The following is a 22,132-nucleotide window of genomic DNA, read 5'->3' as shown; positions in this document are numbered from 1 at the left end:
GAAGGTGCGGCACAAGCGGCAAGCGCTGCAGGACATGGCGCGGCCGCTCAAGCAGTGGCTCTACAAGCACCGCGACAACCCCTACCCCACTAAGACCGAGAAGATCCTGCTTGCCCTCGGCTCCCAGATGACCCTGGTACAGGTAAGGAACCCCCCTCTACCCCCACCTCCGGCGACTGCTCTGGGGCGTTTCGTGGACGGGAGGGGCAGGAACATCATTAGCTAAAGCCCCTCTGTGAGCTGAGCAAGAGGCAGCGCTGGGCATCAGGGCGGGCATCATTGCAGCCAGCAAGGACAGCGGTGCCCTGCGCATCCTTCCCTCTGCCCTTCCGAGGAGTCCCCTTCCAGCAGGACCGTATCCCCCGAACAGGAATTCCCATGTCTGGGATGTCCTGGCCGGGAACGCGGTAAAGGCAATCGGCAGAAGGTGTGTGCTGTCTCCCCTAGGAAAAGATGCCCTTATTCTTTAATCTTGTTTATAAATACAGTGGAAATATTTTTGCTAAGTCATTAAAAATCTTTAGGTAGAAAAAAAAATAATTCAGTAATGGGAAATTTCAGCACGGAATGGGAATTGTTGAAGTTGCAGAGTGTTCTTTTCCCTTTTCAGAATGGTAACAGTGACATTGTTCTGATAGCAATCACCGCCTGTTGCACGTGTGTTGCCGCGCACACTGTCTGCAGTGGCCCAGCGTGCAGTGACTGCTCCCCAGCCTCACAGAAATTATCATTGTAGTGCAATTAGACACGGGGAGTAATTGTTTTGCTCTCAGGTAGAACTCCACTGAAACGATTGGCAGCTGTGTCGTGGTGAGAGGTGCAGAGTTGGCTGCAAATGTTTATAAATCTTCTCTGTTCTCTTTGCCATCTGGAAGTCTATTGAAATATGTGGTTAAATGCTATCGGTTGCTGAGTGATGCTATCTCAGGTCTGGATGCTGCAAAGATTTCTGCATTGTGAATAATCTAATTTCCTTACTGGGAGCTACTGCTAGGTGCATAAAATGAAACACATGTGCTTTACAGAATTGGGTCCTCAGCTCTCTGCCTAACACATTATGTGTCACTTTGCAAAGGACATGAAAATACCAAAATAACATGAAGTATTAGAAAAATAAGGTGGCAATTCAGCTTTATTATTTTGAGTGCTCCTTCAAAAAATCCAGTGCTATGAATCTCAGTAACAGCAAAATGAGAAATTTTTACACTTGAGAACCTCACTCTGAAACTGTTGCACTAGAAAAACCACCATAGCTTTGACAAAAATAATACTAATGTCTCCGAAAATGCCAGTTATAGCTGGAAGATATAATTAAAACAACTTTTCTTGCTTTTAAAAAATGTAGATGAAAGGTTTACTCAGACTTTTAAAACTATGGTGGGGTAAACAATCCATTCCATGCTATGATTCAACAGGAGTAGTTTACTGGATTATAGCTTTTAGAATATTCCTGTTTTTACGTGAGATTTAAAACATACATCCAGAATACATGTTGGGAGACTTTATCATTAATGACATCTTGAGGAGTTCTTCTCCCATTCTTTTATAACAGGCAAGGAAAGAAAACAACTTGAGGGTTTCTGCAGTATTTCTCTTGTGGCAGCTGTGATAAATCCTGTTGGGGATACGCTGTGTTAGCCTCTATAAAAGCATCAAGGGAGCCATGGCCACTACTCCATGGAGTTTTGTGATCTCCGTAAGGTGTAGAATAAAATCAGAAAGAAATATGAAGAGCTACATTTATCTCTGTTAGACCCACATGACTCCCGTGGGTTTACGCTGAAGCTGAATTTGACCAGCCTTATTTCTTTGAACTGTAATATCTGAAAGAGGTGTGCAAACCAGCACATCTATCTTCATTTACGGAAGAACACCATCAAAAAGAACCCCCAGATGTTTCTTCCATCATTTGGGTGCAGTGCTCTTTTAATCAAGGAATATGATAGCATCTGTATGAGAGGTAAATACATATGTCTGGCATCAGCAGTTATTCCTGAGCCTGGAAGAACAAAACAACACACGTCCCACATCTAATTTTCCGATGCCCAGAAAGAACATTGAGATCAAAATTGTTGTTCTCTTGAGAGTGAGAGGGAAAGCACCAGGCTGTGATCACAGGCACACTGGGCACATCTGAAATAGCCTCCCCGAAGGCTGTGTGCTTTTGGCTGAGTGGTACAACCAAGAGCAGGCTCAGGACTGGGCTTTAGTATCTGTTGGAAAGCTTTGCTTCTGTCCCAGGAGGGGCACTTCACAAAAGCAGCAACCAGGGTCTCCTGTGATTGCTTTTCTAATCTAGTAACACCAGGCATCACTGGAGAAGCAGGAATCAGTGTATGATGTTTACTTGGCATTACACACTTTGACATTCACTGACTTGTCTACTATTTCATACTCTTCCCCCATTTCTCAGTGCTGTCCCATGGTTTTTGCTCTTGGTGGAAACATACACTTGGCCCCACAGCTTTCCACTCCAGTGGAGGCTGTTGTTTGCTGACAGCTGTTACCTCTTCCCAGCATCTCTCATGTGCTGATGCCTTGTTGTTGGAAGCAGAAAGAGAAAGCAGAAGGCCTAGGGAAGACAGAAGATACCGTTGAACCTTTGGGTTTCTGCCAAAATGCTGTTTAGGGAATGAAGAGTTGGTGTTTTTTTGTTTTTTTCACCTGACTGACATCCTAGGAAGAAGTCTTCAGCAGCTGCCAGGGAGATTAAGTGGGTCACAGTTGTATTGATAATATAGCTGTAACTTTTCTCCATGTGCTTTTCTTTAATCTAATGAACTCTATTCCACTATGTACCATCTATCCCAAGGAGCTTTTGCAGGACTGTGGCATAGATAGAATCAATCCTTCTGCGAGGAGGCCAACATCCAGCTCTGTTTTCTATACGTGCTATTAGGGCAGTATCTGCATGTCAAATCTTCCATAACTTTATTTTCATTAGTTTTGCTCTCACCCACTTGGCTGATTTTAAATTTATTTATTTATTTGGCTTTGCTAATACTATGGTTTAACCCTTTGTTCCTGGGTGCAGTGGGACAGCAAGGGGGCTGTTCCAGCTGCATGTCCGACACCGCTGCAGAAGGGAAGCCAAACTCTTTCAAGGAGCTAGGATTTTGCAGGAATCATAAATCATCTTGATTCTTAATAAGTAGTAGCAAAACTTGGGGCAAATTCTGGGATGCCTTGCTTCTGAGCAGGCCAACAAGGTCTTCAGGAGCATTCAAGCCAAATGTTATTGCAGCTTTCAGTCCAACAGTCCAAAGTTCTCTATTTCCTCGACTGCCAAAGCGGGAAACCAAAAAAAGCAGTATAGTTTGAAAAGGCATTTTATGTTTTACTTCAATTAGATTCCAATTCAGAACCCCATAATTTTTCCTATTAATGTGCTATTAATATGCTACATTTTCATTTGAGTTATTACCACAGTGTTTGGTTTATTTTATTTTAAATTTTGGGTTTGATGTTCTTGTGAAATAAAAAAGAAAAATGGGTGGGTATTTCTTCCAGAAAGAAAGATGAATATCCATATTGTTGAAGAGAAGTTTTTGCAATACTAGAATTAATATATTGGTCATGTGCTGCTATGGATTGAATACTATTCAGATTCATAAAGGCATATCTGGATTACTGGAGGAAGAGAATGGCTTGATTTCTTTTCCCTTTTTGAAACTTTGGCCATTCTTAAGCAGTGAAGCAGAACAAATTGCAGTAAGATTGAAGAGTCTCTTCAGAACTAAAGCCAGAGGGTCAGTATTTCATAATGCTCATATAAGTATCTGATGCTCTTTGGGAATAACTGAGCTGCTGTAAAATATGAATGCTAGAAAGCACATCCATTATCATTCTCCTTGAGTTTTATCTTTTCACCTCTTGAAGAACTATATGATTGTTAATTTACAGGAATAGTGAGTTTCATCATGCATTTCTTCAGGCCACTTGGTTCTTTGACAGGTTTCTGAGACAAAAGTTTTCCTACTGGCTTGCATGTAAATAATTGGTTTGGGTTTTTTAATTATTTTTGATGGTCACAGTAGTGTAACTTGAGACCATGGTAAAGGCTGGATGGTTTTTGACAGCTTAGGTTTCTTTTTGTAATAGTTTAAGTAAGTGTGGTGCAAACAGGCACTCTCAGTGAGTGCGACCTGAAGCAGTAGGCATGCAAGATTTTTAAGACTGCATGGGTACACAAGGTAATATGTAGAGCTGGATTAAATTAGTGACAAAACTGTAAAGTTTTGTTCCTGGCTGTAAAGGAGGCAGGAACAGCCTGCAGTAATACAGGTTGCGGCTGGAGCTGAGGGTGAGCTTGCTATGAGATGCAGCCTGTGGCCCTGCAGCCACTTCCTGTGCACACACCTGGAGGCTGTCCAGGACTGAAGAGTGGGAGAGAGGTTGAATCTTTTGATATCCTAGAGATAAAGATTTTCCAGAACATACACCAGTGCCCAAGAGCAGGAGAGCACACAGAGATACCACACCATTGATCTAGCCTAAAAAAATCTCTTAAATGGACTTGCTTTCAGCTTTAACCAGCCTGATTGTAATTGCATTTGGGATAAGATTTTCTGGAGTGAGTTTGCTGCTTTCTGCTTTAGCTGAAAGCTCCTCCTGTAAATGCTGACTTCAGGTTCTTTCATAATGATTGAATACTACTATTTCCTCCTCTCATATCAGAAGACTTAAAATATGACTCATCTTTTCATATTGATATGCAGAAAGCAAAGTGTTGGCATGGGGAGAATGAGCCCAAAATAAACCAAGAGTACCATGCAAAAATCACTCCTGCTAAATTTAATTGCTTTTATGTATGAGTCACACTAATACCACCCTATCTTTCTTTTCTGTACATGGCACTTCACTGATGAAATATTTCAATATGTAATGAAATGGAGCATAATTAACCTCTTTCTAGTGAGATCTTGGAAAGCTGTTGGTTTTGTAAGTTGCTGCAGTAACTGTTATAATATTCAGTGGCACCCTGGATTGATCCATCTCTATTGTTACATACTTGATTTCAGAGTTACACTAAATCATGCAACAGCCAAGTGACTGCTGCTTCAGCTCAGCAGTCTGGAGTGAGTTTGTTAACGGTGTTAGAAAGTGGATGGATCCCAGCCCACCCTTTCTGGTTTACTGTAACGATTGCTGTGTCAATATGATGAATGTAAACAAGTAGTCTTGGAAGAGAATGAAAATTACTTACTTTTCTCTTCCAGCTACAGTTTTTATCTTCTAACCCGTCATAGTAAACTATGTGATTTGTATAGTTACGTGTTTGGCATCCGAGCACTGATCCAGGGCTTGCTGTATTTTTGGTGGAACTCTGTTTCACATAAACATGATTTTAAGTAAAATCAAAGTGGCACCCTTAAGGCACCACTACTAAGTTCTAAGTTCTGAAGTGAAGTTTTGTTTTTCCTTTAAGCAGATAGATTTATTTCTTTTGAATTACCCTAGAAGAGATGATCAATTCAGAATGATTAGTAAAATGTTTCTGTGCGATTTATACAACCTTAGCTACAATAGACAGATGACAAAACTAGGGCCCAAATCCAACAGTGAGGTCTACAGTTTGGACCTCTAGTAAGTAAGGTAGCACATATTTGTAAAATGTATTGACTAGCTTTGTGGGTTAATGTAAATTCGATGTTACGATCATTCCCATGTCAGAATATGACTTCAGTTGTCTTGACTTCTGTGTACACTTTCACAGAAAAAAAGATGTGCGTAGGGCTATAGGCTCTCCTGACATTCTTTACATTCTTCTTTGCAAGTAATGCTGCTCTGTCTTCTTTTCACAGAGGTCATGTCAAAATACACTTATTCCTGCAAGGCATAAACAGCATTTTTAAGATCTGATTTATCATTAAATAGAGTTAGAGTGTAGGTATCTTGCTGTTGCTGTTGCTCGTAGTAAGGTTATGGTAAGGTCACTCTGACAGTATCAGTATTTCCTATTTTATCTATTTTTAATGTACAGTAGAAACAAGACCAGCATTTTCTCAGGTATTCATTCATGCAAAGTCACTGCAAGTACGTTCATCCTGTTTGATGGTGTGATTACCACTGCTGGCACAGAAGACTATATTGGGTACTATTGCTCCTTTGGTACTTAAAACACTGTGAAATCCTTGTGTTTGAGCCTGACTTTGTGGTGACTGCGTATGCTAGAAGGATACTGAAGTGTATTCATTTTGCGGTGTCAAACTCCAGTAAATGCTCTGCAGCTGAGAGGAAACACAAGCCAGTCTCTTGTTCAATAAATGCTGTGGGAGAAGTCTGCATCTTCACTGGTTTTTAGGGTTTCCGTAACAAAAAGAGTTCATAAAACCATTCATAAAATGTTCTGTAGGGGCATTAGTTGATTTCTGCAGTGACTCAAAGCAGGTTACATTCTCTGTAAGACTTTTCTGGGATCCACTAGCTGTTAGATAAAGCAGGAGGGAGAATTTGGGCTTTTATATAGCCAAAATCAGAACAGGTTTTTCTGTTCAGCAGCCTTATTGTAGCCTACAGAAGTCTCAAAGGCAAATGAACAATATTAGTCATCTGTTTTAATTTAGGATGTTAGTAATATATCAAAAGTTTGTATTGAAAGTTCAGGGCATCATCTAAAAAAAAAACCAAAAGAAAACAAAACTATTTTGGGACACTTTAATTAAAATCTTGTTAATTGTGAGGGTTTGCTAACTCTTGGGAATGGTGGAAAGCCTGAACCTGCCTTCTTATCCGAGGCTCCTACTCGGCTCAGTGACAGGTTCTTGAACTCCTGTTCACGTCTCCCTTGTTTTCTATTTTCTTAGAGCGTACATGAAACTAATGAAAATTCCATGGGTTCTCTTTGTTTATTTGCATTGTTTTCAAGATAAACTAATGCATTCATTTGCATGCAGGTATCAAACTGGTTTGCCAATGCAAGACGTCGCCTGAAGAACACTGTCAGGCAACCAGATCTGAGCTGGGCTTTACGAATAAAACTGTACAACAAATATGTTCAAGGAAATGCTGAACGGCTCAGTGTGAGCAGTGATGACTCATGCTCTGAAGGTTGGTTGATGCTCTTTTTAACCATTTAAAAACAATTAAAATAGGATCAGGATATATCAGGTACCCTCAGCTCTGATTTCTCACAAAATGCCCTCACTCAATCTGCCTTTACTTTTTGTTAATTAGGTGCCAGTTTTTGCTCCCACTACAATGCAGCTTTGCAGAGTGTTTATGTAGGTTAATCAGGGTGTCAGTCTTCTTGAATGTTATTTGCCTGTTTCATATAGCACCGTTACTGAAAGAGTAATTGTTAGTTCATTAGATTCTACAAGCCTGTTGGTTTAATCTGCATTAAAGGAAAAAAAAAATACATTTGATGGTTTAAGGAAGTGAGAAATCTTTTGACTGTTCCTTGATGGAAGGGCAATATCACATCATTAACAAGAGAATCTGATTAACACGAGAATCTGATTAACTTCAAGTGGGGCTTTTTATATGCTAAACTGGATTTTACTGTATTTATTTTATGGGTCTTACCAGAAAATATTTTCCCTAAAAGGTGCACTGAAATCCTCTTTCTTAGCCAAAATAAACAGATGTAGGAATTTTTTTAATGGTGTCCTGTATTTTTGGTAGAACATTTGTATCATGTCTGTGGGTGCTTTGTCAGTCAGTTGTGACATAGAGGTGCACTGTCTGAAAAAAGCACCCGCAGACATAATTAATGCAGAACATTGTCAGAAATGTGTAGGTGAATTTTCAGAACACTGTTTTAATTTGTATTCAGTTTCAATTTTCTTTGTTCCGATTTCAGTTTGTATACCCATTACTTTGTAATTTGCCTTTGAAAGATTGGCTGCAGGACAGTTAAGAGAGAACATTTTAAGCAAATATGCGTAACTTTGTCATAGTGTTGTCCCAAAAGCTGACATCAATAGTACTCAGGAGAAGCACATTTCAAGTTATGGCTTATTCACCCAGATTTTGAAATGTCTGGAACTGATTTAGGGCACTTCTCAGGTTTTTTCTACCTGCTTTGTGTTGCTCCTGAACAAATTAGACCCAGACACTGTTTTCTACAGCTAATTGATTTGGAGTAGCTGGAACATCTGAGAACCCTGGGAACTACTGTGAACAACATGTGAACAGAAGAAAATTTAAATAATTGTCTAATGCTGAAATCTAAAATTATTTTCTACTTTTAGTTATATCTATAGCAATTTTAAACATGTAGAGATGTTAAATATTACTGTGTCTGTCTTCCTTTGTTTTCAGATGGAGAAAATCCTCCAAGAAACCATTTGAATGAAGGGGGATATAACAAACCAGTTCATCACACTGTGATTAAAACTGAAAGTTCAGTAATAAAACCAGGAGTGAGACCAGAAACAAGTGCCAATGAGGATTACGTGTCACCCCCCAAATACAAAAGCAGCTTATTGAATCGTTACCTAAATGACTCATTGAGACATGTCATGGCTACTAATGCAGCCATGATGGAAAAAACAAGGCAAAGGAATCACTCTGGTTCATTTAGTTCCAATGAATTTGAGGAGGAATTGGTGTCTCCATCATCATCAGAGACAGAAGGCAATTTTGTCTACCGGACAGGTAAGGGATTCTTTCTGCTTCATTTCTAAAACAGCCAGCTTTGGTGGATGGTGTCACCTGGAATGAGTGTCATCTGATTGAGTCTTTTCCTGTCCATCCTCTCATCCGAAGATGGATAACTCCTGTCCATCCTCTTGTATGGGAGTAGATCGCTCCTGGCCATCCTCTCATCCTCTCGTTCACTGGAGAAGCTCTATCAGTAGTATTGAAGTTAAATATTGTTATTGACCTCTAAAGAAGCCACTTTGCTTTTTGAATAGAGCTATGGGGCTGACTTTTGAAATTACACCTACAGGCAGTTTTTGTGAGTACTAAGACAAGCCTAAAGAGTGAGAAAACTCTTAAGCATTCTCTTACAGTGAGGGAGGACTAGAGGAGGCTTCAAGTACTCAATGGGCCCAGCTGGAAGGAAGAGGAAGGCTTTCAGTTTTCAAAGTGGCTGTTCATGACACTTACATGAACCATATGCCCTGCAATGGGATTCACATGAACATCTTCCCCTGTTGTGCAGAGTCCTTAGAGTGCCTTCTCCAGTACATGGCCCTTGGGTGCTCGTGCATCCCTTTGGAATACATGGATTAGTTTAGACCAATTTCTGCATCACTCTCCAGTCTCAGTGCAGTGAAATTAGGGGCCACAGATGTGGCCATTAAATATCTTGTCTAAATATTTTTGAAGGCTTACACATAATGCATTATTTTAATCTTATAAATAAGAAGATAAAAGCATGATTTATTTCATCTGCTGTGTTACCAGTCAGAAGAAGGCACATAGGACTGTCTGGTTCATGCCAGTAAATGGCTGCAAATCAGGACAAGATCAGGACTTGATCAGGTCCCTGTGGGGCAGGAAGTGCTGGAAGGCTCCTCTTGTGAGGTTTGTTATGTATTTTTTGGGGGACGTAAGGCAAAGACTGTCCCCTTGTCTTCAAAAAAAATGGAGATTTGCATCCCAAGCTAGGAGGTCTCTGCCAGCATCTCTGGGTTTCCACCCATTGCAGAAGCATTGTCCCAGGGCCCTCACTGGGGGGTTATTCAGCCAGGATCCACCCTGCAGGCAGCATCACTTTTGGAGTGGATGAAAACTGATTAACAGTACTGGAGGACTTTGCCCTAAAGTGAGTATAGATTTAGATGCTGTACCTGGTTCCCCTTGGCTTCCCTGGCAGGCAGGTTCGGGTGCCCCCTGCCTTTGCAGCCTCTCAGGTCTCCAGTCTTTGCCCTCTTTTTTCTGGCACTTTTAATGTGATTTTTTTGTTCCTGTGGAGGGGCCACAAGGATTTCAGGAGGATAGGTGCTCTTGTAGGAGGATGTTAGTGTGTGCAGGTTGTCACAGGGTAGCCAAGGGTGGAGTGGGGTCCCTGTAGAAAAACAGGGCAAGAATAGGGCATGTATGATGAATAAGTTTCAAAATTAACTCTCATTGTCCATTTAGCTTTTTTTTTTTTTTTTTTTTTTTTAGCATACCAGATGCATTTGGTCTGTATTACGGGCATATTGTCTGCCAAGTTTTATTTTTAAGTGAAAAGTTGTTCAGGAACAGATGCAGCAGCTCAGATATGTAAACTTATGTTTTTCTGTGCATTTATACAATAATTTAAAAATGGACACGATGACTTTTAAAAAATGGTAATAAATTTGCTACTGGATTAAGTTCTTCCTGCCAAGTTGTAGGCTGCACTGAGAAATAGGTTTTTAATGAGAAGGCTGAAACAGACACACTGTAACTGTGTGAGTTCACAAGATGGGATGGAATGACTAAAATGTAGTATATTTGTCCTTAAAGTTCATAACTGACATTCCTGGAACTTCTCTTGAGATAATATTTAAGTCAGTTCTTAAATATCTTTGTTAACATCTTGAAGTGCTATGGTCTTTGCTGTGAACACACCAGCAGCTCTCAGGATATATTTTATTCTTTTTACACTTCCAAAGGAGACAAGCAGTAGCCTGCTGACAGAAAGAAAAGGGATCACGTGCACACACTGTGTTATTTGTTGTATGCCTCCTGTATATCTGTGCGCATCCAGGAAATAACAGGTACAAACAGGCTTTTTTCAGCTACAAGATTACAGTCCCATTAATGATTACAAATGCAGGAATTGAGCCTTTCACAAACAAAGCAGATATTTTTCAGGTTATCATCCATTCATGAAATCTATTTACAGATAGATCAAATTATCCAGATGATTGTTAGACAGGAAGAGATAAATAGGGACATTTTAATTTTTTATGTCTTTTCTCTGTAATTTGAATACCCGAGATGGCAGTTTTCAGTGCAGCTGTGTAGCACACTCATATTTCTTAAAAATAACTGAAATCCATTTTGGTTAAGCAAAATACCAAAGTATGTCTGAATGTACCACTCACACCTTCCTGAAAGCAGTAAGTGTATTTTTAAGTGAGATATCACCATTTATAAGGAGCTCCATGCTGCGATTTTTAAAGTGAAAGAGCTAATTTTCAACACCAGGGGGTTAAAGCATAATTATGAAGTCCATACTAGATGTTTTAGTTTATGAAGACATATGAAGACACTTTGAACAGTATTTCCAAAAGCACAGACTGAAAACTGATTGACATTTTCTTTTTGAGGAAGCTTTGGCAAAGTTGGCATGCTGCTGAGAGCAGGCGGTCACTGGTGTTGAAGCAAAGTCATTAATGCTTCTCTGGAAAAGCAACTTCTTGTAGCATATTGTGAGAGGGAAGCTTACTCACCACGTATGGTTCACTTTGTGGGCCAGACCCTGAGTTCAGGTACCCCAGCGTGTCTGGGGTGACTCCACTCACACAGTGCCCGGGGTCAGTGTGGCCACATGTGTCTCAACAGCCCACGCCAGATTGACAGGGTACAAGTGCAGCATCCAGGGACAAAACCAATACCTTACAGGTTAAAGTTTATAAGGAAAACGGGTAGTAGAGTTTCCCGTTTCAGTCATTAACATGCTTATAAACACTGGGCCATATGCTACTCTAGCTTCATGCAGCTGGGAAATCCCATGTGCAGCTCAAGGGCAGGCTCAGTGACGGACCCTCGGGAGGGCAGCCTCACTTTGTAGCTCTGCACAGTTATTGTGAGCTCCTGGGAAGCGGCTTCAGAGCCAGGGGGGAGCAGGAAACACAAAGCTGGGCCCTTGGCAGGTGCAGTGCCCACAGTGCTCTGTCCTGCTCCCGCTGCCTGCTGTAGGGACCCAGTGGAGCAGGGAGGATGGAGCTGTCTGGAAAGGGTGCAGCCACACTTGGATATGTCACACAGCCAAGTGTTTCTGTTGTAAGCTGATCTGCTTACAGGTATAACGTGACACCTGTGAATGTGTTCACTTAAGGCAGAAAATGTCAGTTTGGACTGATCTGAGTGCAGGTATAATCTAGAAATATATATATATATAAATAAATATATATTATATAATAAATATATATATAATGAGATATATAGACGTGTGTATATATACAAATATAAATATTTATAAAGTATGCATCTGAAACTGACCACTGAAAGGCTTAGTTCTGTGTTTTTGTTTAGTAAAATACCCACATTGGAGAAGCAGTTTTCATTCACTCCTTGGCGTGCTGTCACTCCCAGCAGGCTCACTGTGTGACAGCAATAACTTAAACCCAGGCTTGCCTATCTCTATTTGTTGTATAAACACACAAAGAAACAAGTCCAACTGCAACAAGCACTGCAGAGATCTACCAGGAGAAGTTCTGATAATGTTTGTGATGAGGCTGGATGTAAATCTGAAGCGGCGAGGACGGTCTTTGGTTCATGCTGCCTTGGTCAGTGAGCAGGCTGCTCTGCTCTGCCGGTGCCCTGGCAGCTCCCACCTGCCGGAACAGAATGTTCTGCGTCCGGACAGAGCAAGGAAATGTAAAATGCCAACTTTCTGGGATATCACTGTCTGGTGAGCTGTGCTTGGTGAAAAACAGCAAAAATGAAAATGAGATATGAAATGGCAGGACAGAGTTTTCTAACTTTTTTTCTGTAGGCAGATTTTCATTAATTTCACTTAATGTGTTACCACAGAAGAGAAAGCCAGAACAAATAAAAATAGTGAGGAAAGTAAAGACTTGCAGACCTGGGAAGGAGTGTGGCTTTTAATAGTTGATTTTTGGATATGTTTGATCTCTATTTTTAGATATTTATACTCAGGAGTGTGTTCAGTTTCTGATGTTTTCATTACTGCTGCCTTTTTCTTTCCTCTCGCCTTTCTTTCTTTCATTTGAATGCTGTGAAGTTTGTGATTTATAAAGCATGATCCTGTGTTGTTTATTGCAGCATGCTGAGCACCTCCGATGAGACCCTCAGCACACTGCAGGGTCAGGCCCACATTCACACAGAGCACTTAAATGTAAGGGTATAGCTGTGCATATAAGTACTATACAGAGACACACACAAGCTGCAGAACAGTGCTGCAATTTTGTGTGGTCCTTGCCAACTTTTCCTTGCAATTCAACATTTTTAGAAATTAACATGTAATTTAAAAATGAGCTATAAAATTTAAAAGCATAATATGAACACAATGGAACCTGTTTTCAGAAACAACTCGAGGGACCCACAAAAACCACAACTACCAGTGACTTTTGCAAGTTTGATCTAAATGGTGCTGGAGACCTTGGGGATACTTTAAAATAAATGGTAACCTGGGAGAGCTGAAGGAGAGCCTTGTTGCAGATCCTAATGTCATCCAGAAGTGAAATGGAAAAGGGGAATGTCAAGTACAGTACTAAATGCACACAGCAGCAGAACTGCAATTTGAAGGTTACACAGTTAAGATCATATTTCTGCAGGAATTTTATTATTACATGACCTGATTCATCAACACTGAAATAGCATGGCATTGAGTATTGAGGAGAGGATTGTGTTTAATTTGCTGTTCTGTTGTTTTTTCAAAAGAAAGATTAAAAGGAAATGGCTTTACTACAGGGACAGTGTCAGGTTTAATATACCAGATGTCACAGCCCAAACTCGAGAATTTTAAAGATCCTGCTCACTCCCTGCTAGTTAAGTTGGTTGTTCATGTTTTGCATTTCTTCCCACTTGAACAGGGAAAATCAAATAAGCTGTTTTTTTCTTTCTAATTCCCATTAGTGTCTTTGTTTCTCAGTATTTGAGCTGCAAGGGGAATGGGTCAGGATTATTTCTACATGAATCTGGAGAATGGTGCTTCATGCAAACAGAATCTTTTATGTGGAAAGGTTGTAGAGGTTTCAGATGGGGGACAGTGCTGGGCAGGCTGGGTGCATTGATGATACCGGGGGCAGAGCACCTTCCCAAAAGCCTAGGCACCCTCCTAAAAGCCTGGGGGGAGCTTCGCTGGGAGCCAGCCCCACTGGGAGGGAAGCAGCATTTCTTCAGCTTTTATGAGCAGTTTCTCTCCAGTCACTGCTTTTAATCATGTTTTTTGGGATATGAGAGTAGCTGTTTTCTCACAGGTGCTGGGTGAAAACAGTGTGTCCTTGTTTTATCTGTTTGTTTTCACATGCAAATGGCTATGAATGTTTTGGGGGTTTGTTTGTTTTTAAACCCAAAATACTAAAGATTTTTGGAGATGTGGGCTGTGTGCTGGTCCGATGTGCTTCTAATAGCAGCACGTTCATGCATATAATTCAGGTATTATTTCTGTGAAGACTCCATGGAGCAGAGGAGGTGTACGTGCACCTCAGCTGCTGGTTTTACTTCTGTGGATGTTATGGCAAATTTTCCACATACTTCAGTAAAAACTATCTCGACCATTTTGTTTGGCCACAGAGGATATTCTTCAAGTCAGCTTGCTTCAGGGCAGCACATCTCAGGACTCCTGACAGCTTTATCATCACGGCAAATGAGATGTTCTTGCATTAGTTATTTGAAATGGAAAAGATGACAACATCTGTCCAAAAAATCAGAGAGACCAAAAACTCAGGGCTAAGACAGCCTGCCTGTGTTTCTCTGAGACCATTAAAATCTCCCCAATGCAAATATTTGCATCAGTGGCCAAAAAAGCAGCAGACCCCTGTGCTTGCCCAAGACTTCTCCCAGACACAGCAGGAAAAATGTATGGTGCTGTCACCAATGGCTAACAACTATATATATTTTAATACTCCTCTTTAGCGTTAACCAGTGCTCCAGGCCCTAGTGAGAGCTGTTTCCTGGCAAGCCTCGGGCCTCATTCATTTAGTGAAGGTGTGTGTTCAGAGAAAGAAATATTTATCCCCATTTTCCCATTGTTCAAAACTTCTTCAGAATTATGCTTAGTCTTAAAACCTAGGGTCAGTCCAAATGTGAATGTTTCAGGAAATTATGTGCATGGAAAAGGACATGCTCATAAATCAGACTGTTTTCCAATTTTAGCTGTAGACTGCATGGCTAGTAATGAATATAGTAGGCAAATTAGTAAGAAAATTAGCAGTTAATTTAAGGAGTATTTAAAGAGTGTGTGAAACTACAGCTTGGGAAAACCGATTTAGGGAAATGGCTCTGATTCCTTCTCCCCTTCCACTGCCTGAGAAGGATTTTCTCCAGTAGCCAAATCTATGTGCAGATCTCTTACATCAGAAACATCAGGCTTCCCAGCTGCCTTGCAGCACATCAACTGGCCTGGCTTTCCACCGCTCCAAGGGATCCTCAGCCTTGTGAGCACCAGCCGGCTGGCTGCAGCCATAGCAGGGAGAAAGGAAGCATTTCTTAGAGGAGGAGGGCAGGGGAGGGTTCAGGAGGAGATAAGAGGTCGAGATAATGGGGAAATGCACCAGCTGGAGCGGAGCGGCAGAAGCGTTGGGTGCTGCAGCCCTGGTAGGGGGAAGGAGGGAGGGAAGTGGGGGAAGGAAGGGAGGGAAGGAAGGAAAGGAGGGAAGGAAGGGAAGAAAGGAAAGGAGGGAAGGGAGGGAAGAAGGGAAGGGAGGGAAGGAAGGAGAGAAAAGGAAAAGGAAAGGAGCTGCTGTGGCTTTTCCCCAGTGCGCTTCTGGAGACACCAGACTGCACAGCTCTGCTCAGTCCCACTCAAGGAACCTGGCAGCACAATGCAGTTATCAGCTGTTTGTGCTGAAGAGGGGGTGAACACGGAACATGTTTGTGAAACATGGTCTTGCCAATGAACGTGAAAAATACCATTTCAAACAGGATAGGGAGAAAAAGAGGAGAAAAACACGAGTGTTTGTAAAGACAGAAATGCAGAGAGATCTGTGGTCACCCCACCAGAAGTGGCTTTGAAATCACACACTTAAATTTAAATATCACTGATTGGAAAGTGCTTTTGAGCACAAAGTGTGGCTGGAGGCAGATCACCTGAGGGCTCACCTGGGTCTTCAGAGGGTTCTGCCCCCTGCACTCCGACATTGATCTGTGGCACCTGTATGGAGAAGAGAGAGAGATAACAGGGACTAGAAACAGTGAGTTACTTTTACGTGTGAAATATGTCATCTCCTTCAAGAGTAGCTGCTGCCTTTGGTGACACTTTTGAACACACTAATCTATGTGCTGCAAAGTGTGATCTGGAGGGTTCAGGGTGCAGGATGGGCAGGGCAGGCAGGACGGGGCGGTGGCAGGAGCGGGACAGGGGCTGGACTTGTCACATTCTGGGGCAGCAAATTTAAAGGAATTGGAGCCTGTAACAAATTCACTTCTTTCTGGAAAAATGTCTGAACTGAAACTTTATACCTGGCATGGGGTTCCTGCCTGTCCCAGCCTCCTTCAGCTGCTGGGGAGAAATAACACAACTTTGGGTAATGTCCTGGTAGATTCTGCTTGTAGTGTGAACTGTCCCCCATGCAGTGTTACAGTGCTGCTCTTCATCTTGCTGTAGTTAGGGCTGTGTCTGTGTTCCCATTAGAACCCTTTTAATTCACTAATTTATGACCCAGCTGTATAAATTCAATCCAGACTGAAACTTGGCATGGGCAGTGTTCATTCTTCCATCTGTGGAAGGGATTTAAGCAGGTACATCCCAGTAATAACTGTCCGAGTTAGGCTTGTAAATTTGGAGACTGATGACTGCTGAATAAAAGTGTGAGCTTCTCAGTGGTCCTGGAGTTTGAGATATTCTGTGTCTGTGGTAAGGGTAGTGAAAAGCATCTCATTTGTATTCAGTCATATATGTAAATAAATAAAATGTTTTGGGTTATTCTGCATTTGCTTCCCTGTTCGAGCACATCCATTTTCCTTACCAGTATTTTAATCTGGGTGGCAAACGCTTGAAACTCTTAAGAGTCAAAGCAGGGTTTGATCATTCCCAGGTAGTGTACTAAATTGTATTCACACTAGTGTGAGCACTAGAATTTATCTAATGATAATAATTGAAAAAAAAATAGAGAAATTAAAAGTCCAGATTGTTTTCTTCTGAGTGGGGTTTTTTATAGGATTCTTCTTAAAATATCTTTAAATCTGGTTCAGTATTGGACTGCAAAATTACTTTTGTGCATCATCACTTCCTCCCATTTTCTTTTTAGTTTTCTAAAAAGCTACACACTGAACGTGCCTGACCAGATACACTAGTAATCTTATCTGATCCAGCAAATCCTATTTCCCTTTGCACGTTTGCGGTTTTTGAAAGTCATTCTGCAACTTTAAAAAACTCCTTTATGTGTTTAACTGAAATTTTTAGGTCATTTGTTCATGATGTGAATACCAGAAGAATAATGATGAAAGCAGTTTAGCGAGACCAGACTTCTGATCTTCCATGTGTATTCATAGAGAAGCTTTCGGGAGGGTTTTGGCACCATTTGAGAAGTGGATTGAAGGGGGAAGCTGGAATCTCTGTGTGGACTAACATTGGGCTGTGGATGAGTTTATACCTGGCTACTTGGAAAACTCCTTGACTGTATTTGGAAAATGTGGGGAACCTGGGAGTATTGTTTCTGTATGAGTTTTTTGCCATCCTGATGGAGAAAGGAGAGTGCTCATAAAAACACCTGTTCTGGAAAAAAATCTCCCTTCATCTGTGAAGTTCAGTTTCTAATTTCTCATTATCCAGAACCAGAGAAGCAGAGCTGGATTGTGTTTTATTTAACTGACTTCACTAAAAACTTTAAAAATTGCAAATAATATACAGGAGGTAGATGTGGAAATTACTAATGATTACTGAAGTCCATTTGAGGTCTTCTATACTTTGTGGCATCGAATTGGCATCAGATAGCTACTTTAGTTCTGTTAAGAGAGAAATATGTCCTAACAGCCAGAGCATACAGAAGGCTTGTACAATATAAGTGAGTTATATGTGAGGTACACAAAAAAAAAGAGCTGGAGTTTAAAGCAGGATAGTAAATTGGAGAAGTAAACTGCGTTGTAGAAAATCTGGAAAAAGTAAAAACAATTCAAACAGTAAAAGATCAGATAAACAGCTAGAGCTGGAACATCTGAAAAGAAACACACAAAAATAGGTGAAGTGAAATTCCAGTGAGCCACAAAATATGTTTTCCTTAATTTTTCAGTGGCCTTGAAACCTGACGTTGGAGGCTCTATCTCTTCTCTTTCACTGATGGCCAGAAGTTGAGGTTATGATGACCAGATTGTTTGGTATGGCACTGACATTTCAAGTTAACAGGGATTGCCAAAACTCTCAGTTATGACACTAAAATATACCACTATTTCTAGGGCCAATTTTCAGTCCCTCCCTCATGCCTCCACATTGATTCAGGCAACAGATGCATGAAAAGCAAAGCAACATTCAAAATAATCCCTTAGCTAACGCTAGGGGAAGGCTGGCTAGTGGGCTGTAGCCAAAATTCCTTAAATGTTACAATGTTTTACATTTCTGAATGTAAAAACTTTCTTTCCAGTGTGAGGTACCAGCCAAATGTCTTAGTTACGGTATCTCAGTAAAAACTGGCATATGGCCTCGTGGTCATTTGTGGGTATTGACAGATTTACACAGTTGAAGATCAAGTTAAATGTTGTCGGTTTCTCCATCTCCCCTTTACTTTGTCAGACTTTTTTTTTCTCTCAGTTACTATTTGTCAACTTTAAATCCAGTTTGCTGGAAAAATGAAGGCTCTTCACGACCTGGCTCTTCAGGAGCAAATTGCTTCAAATTCTTTCTGTCAGCCAAGGTATTTTGTAATGCATTGCAAAACAGCAGCAGGATTGCTCTCCTTGCACTAGATGTACTTTGTGGGCTAGACACTGCAGGCAGTTTTAATGAGATCTTGGTGTGCTGGAGAGTTTGTCTTAGTCATTGACTTCAAGGAGACTTTCATCCCAGGTCCCTGCTCTTCTAATTGCTCCTCCCACCCTAGGGATCAGGGTCTGGTTTTGCCCCACTGTGGGCTAAGATGTTGGGGAGCCTGGACTGATGGCTGCTTGGGGAGCAGGTCCTGGAGCTGGTGTGCAGATTATACCCTCTGCTCCCAAATATTTATGACAGCTTTGTACAGGAGGGGTGGTGGATTGCCCATTACATGGCCACACTAAAGTTCTTTGTCCTGCTTTTCTCCCTCTCATGCTATTTAGCTGGTGTGCCTGTTGGTTATTGCATCACTAATTCATCAGTGTCAGTAAGAACCCAGTATAACCCATGAGACTGAGGTCAGCTAGAGGGCATGGGTGCTGGGTGACACCTGGAGCCCTTCCCTGCCCTCAATATGAGAATTACACTTGTTATGGGCTTCCTAATTATTTTACCTCAGTAGTACTGGATGTTTAGAGACACTTTTTGAAGTGAGGAGAACCTATAAATGCTCTCCTGCTCTGGCCAGCTCCAGGGACTGTGGTGGTGTTCGTAAACCGTACAATCTCTCATTCACACACACACACAGAGTGCTCTATTACAATGATTCTATCCATGGAATTCAAGCCTGCTGCCTTGCCACTTTGCAGTTCTTATCCCTTCAGTCCAGAGCTGGGCAGTCGTTCACTATGACAGTGAACTCTGCAAAGCCAGACAAACAGGCGTTCCCTGGTGAGGAGCCTCTATGATGAGATACCTCCCTTTCAAATCCCATGCCTTGCTGAGGTGCCTACTCCAGCCTGCCCAGCAAATCCCAAAATCCTGTCCAGAAAGGTCAGCAGAGAAGACAAAGCTGATCTGCAGGTATTGATCCCAGTGATAGTGTTTCTAATGAAAAGGCCTTCTTTTGCTGTCTAAACCAAAGAAAATAAGTGCTTGTTTAAACATTTTAAATGAAAAAATATGGCAGGTGTCTTTTTAAGCCTGTTTTCTTTTTAGTGTTGTCTCCCAGCATTTCTGCTGCTGTTTTCACTCCTTGTCTAATGAGACTGTGAGGAATAATAATTTCTCTTGGCTACTAGCACACTTAAGTATTAATTTCTGTTTGTTACATTTGTTACGGATCTATATAGAGAAAATACTTCTCAGTCCTCTATACCTCATTCAACTCACAGATTCAAATCCCTGATTCTCTGCCCTCTTATTTCAAAAGGAGCTAATAACTAGACCTGGTGTCCAGCTCCAAGTGCCTTTAGCTTCACCTGATAATTGATGGACAGGCACTCAGATGTTTTCAAACCAAGCCTTTGGAAGTGCTTGATGTTGGACAAAGCAAAAAACCAGTGCGCCAAGATCTGGTCTGGTTTTTGAGTATTTTGGCCCCAAAGCATGCTACATGGTTTGACACACCATGTTCATGTGTTTGCAAAGCTTTCCAAACTTCCTTTGGTGAACTCCAGCTGCTTTCAGAGGGCTCTTTGCTGACAGATCAAAGACTGTGACCCTTGGAGAATGTAAGTTCTCATATTTTGGTACTGGTCTTCCTTCATTCCCTGCACAAAATAGGAAAAATAAAGGCTATATTCAGCACCATGTTACTGCTGCACTTGCTGAGGCTTGAGAAGCCCTGTCATCTCTCTGCAGGGGTTGTGGCTGCTTGGAGACACCCCCTCCCTACACAGCAGCAGCAACACCCAGCCTGATGTGAGCCCACCAAATCCCTCTCCTGCCTCATGGCCACATCCTCTCTCTGTCCCATCCCAACAGCCTCCAGGCAGCAGCTCCACAGTCCCTGCAGGACCAAAAATCCTGTAACAGAGGATGTGGGTCAAGGCTCTGCTGGGGCAAACTTGGCAGAAGCCACTGGCTCTCCCATGAAGAGTCTGCATCGCACCAGGCAACACCTCCTGCATGCAAAAGAACAGCCCGTGGTCCCAGCTGGGAACAAACAGCCAAGTCTGGGTGAGCTGGGTGACGGGCAGCAGAGGAGGGTTGGAACAAGGTGCTTGATGGAGGTAATGGGGAGAGGCGTGTTTGTGCTGCTGGAGTGCAAGGGACACGTGTGCCATGGGTAACAGGGTAACTTCGTCCTTGGTGAGCTCTGCTCCAGCTGAGGATTTTGCTCCCTCGGCCCCTGCATATCTTTACAGCTGGATTATGGGTTTAGAAAAGTCAAATGCTCCAAGATCAGAGATACAGGGAAGCTATTTACAGAGCAGAAAGAAAATCAACAAATTCCTGTGATATATTGTATGTCATCTGTACGTGACACTCCAAGACCTTTAAATGCTTAAACTAAAGACTTAAATATAATTTAGTTAGTAAAAATATACCTTAGTTATAATAAAATGATAATAGTGGAACTTGGCAACAGAGCAGCTAATAAATACTACACTTTTGAAATGTGCCTGTGATCCAAGTACATACTCTTTTACTGTGTAGTTAAAGCATGTGGCAGGACATGCTAGACCAAGATTTTCTTTTTGTCTTTCCAGTGGAAAACTAAAGTTCTTTGTTTAAGTGAAACCCTTTGGGAATTTTTCTTAAGTAAAACAAGGAGCTAAAGAATTCCATTCCCTTTTGCCAACTTTTTTCCTTCTTCAAGCTAAATTATCGATTAATAGGGCATTAAATATCAAATACTACCTCGTTATATTCATGGCCTTTCTTATTTCGGGTCCTTCAATGCTTTCTCATTAGTGCTTCAAACAAGCTGAATTAAAAGATGAGATGCTCTATGGGGAAAAGACTACCCCTTCTAAACCTTTTTGACCTTATAAAAATAAAGGTCAGTAATCTGAAAGTCATTAAGTTTGCATACATAACCCTATTTCTGATTTTTTTAAAAGAAAAAGTATCTGTACTCCTTTAAGATCTTCTTCTTCCTGAGCTTCATTCTTTGCCTTCTTCATTAGCTGTCTCCATTTCAGTACCCTATAGTTTTGCCAGCAGAGCAGCCAAGTGAATGCTTGACCATATTTTTGTCTGGCTCTAGCGAAACCATGATCTGACAATAGAATACTTTTCTCTGGGTTTTCCTTCTTCCCCCTGGGAACCATACTTCAAGGGCAACCTGCTTGTCCAGCTTATGAACATGTGGAAAATCCACTGCTATGCACTAATGATTTTCAGATGGGCAATTGTTGCTGAAAACCATCCCAAGAGCAGCAGCTTCTCCATTGTAGCATCTAACCACTTTGGGAGCTCAGTGCTTGTAGCTGATCTGGAATAAACACTTAGTGCTTATCTATAGGGTGGTAACATTTGCTGCATTACACATATGGAGTAACAAAATTTAGGGAGAAAGGAGGTAAAAGTTACAGTTGAGGGTTGGGTTTTTTTTGGCCATTGCAATGTGCATCAAGATCTGACACTTATTTTAGCTTGAAAACA

At 41.4% G+C, this 22,132-nt stretch overlaps 1 protein-coding gene across 1 annotated transcript in view; it reads left to right on the top strand.

The window, feature by feature from the left end:
* MKX (mohawk homeobox) overlaps positions 1–22,132 on the top strand; it is a 44,265-nt gene that overhangs the window by 1,723 nt on the left and 20,410 nt on the right. Inside the window, exons 2-4 of the mRNA XM_010007033.1 lie at positions 5–142; positions 6,897–7,050; positions 8,266–8,601. Coding sequence (XP_010005335.1) covers positions 5–142; positions 6,897–7,050; positions 8,266–8,601 — 628 coding nt within the window. The remainder of the gene's footprint in view (positions 1–4; positions 143–6,896; positions 7,051–8,265; positions 8,602–22,132) is intronic.

This window comes from Chaetura pelagica, unplaced genomic scaffold (genome assembly GCF_000747805.2).
Source record: "Chaetura pelagica isolate M959 unplaced genomic scaffold, ChaPel_1.0 scaffold17, whole genome shotgun sequence".
Lineage (NCBI taxonomy): Eukaryota > Metazoa > Chordata > Aves > Apodiformes > Apodidae > Chaetura > Chaetura pelagica.
This window is presented reverse-complemented; position numbering and strand designations above follow the sequence as displayed.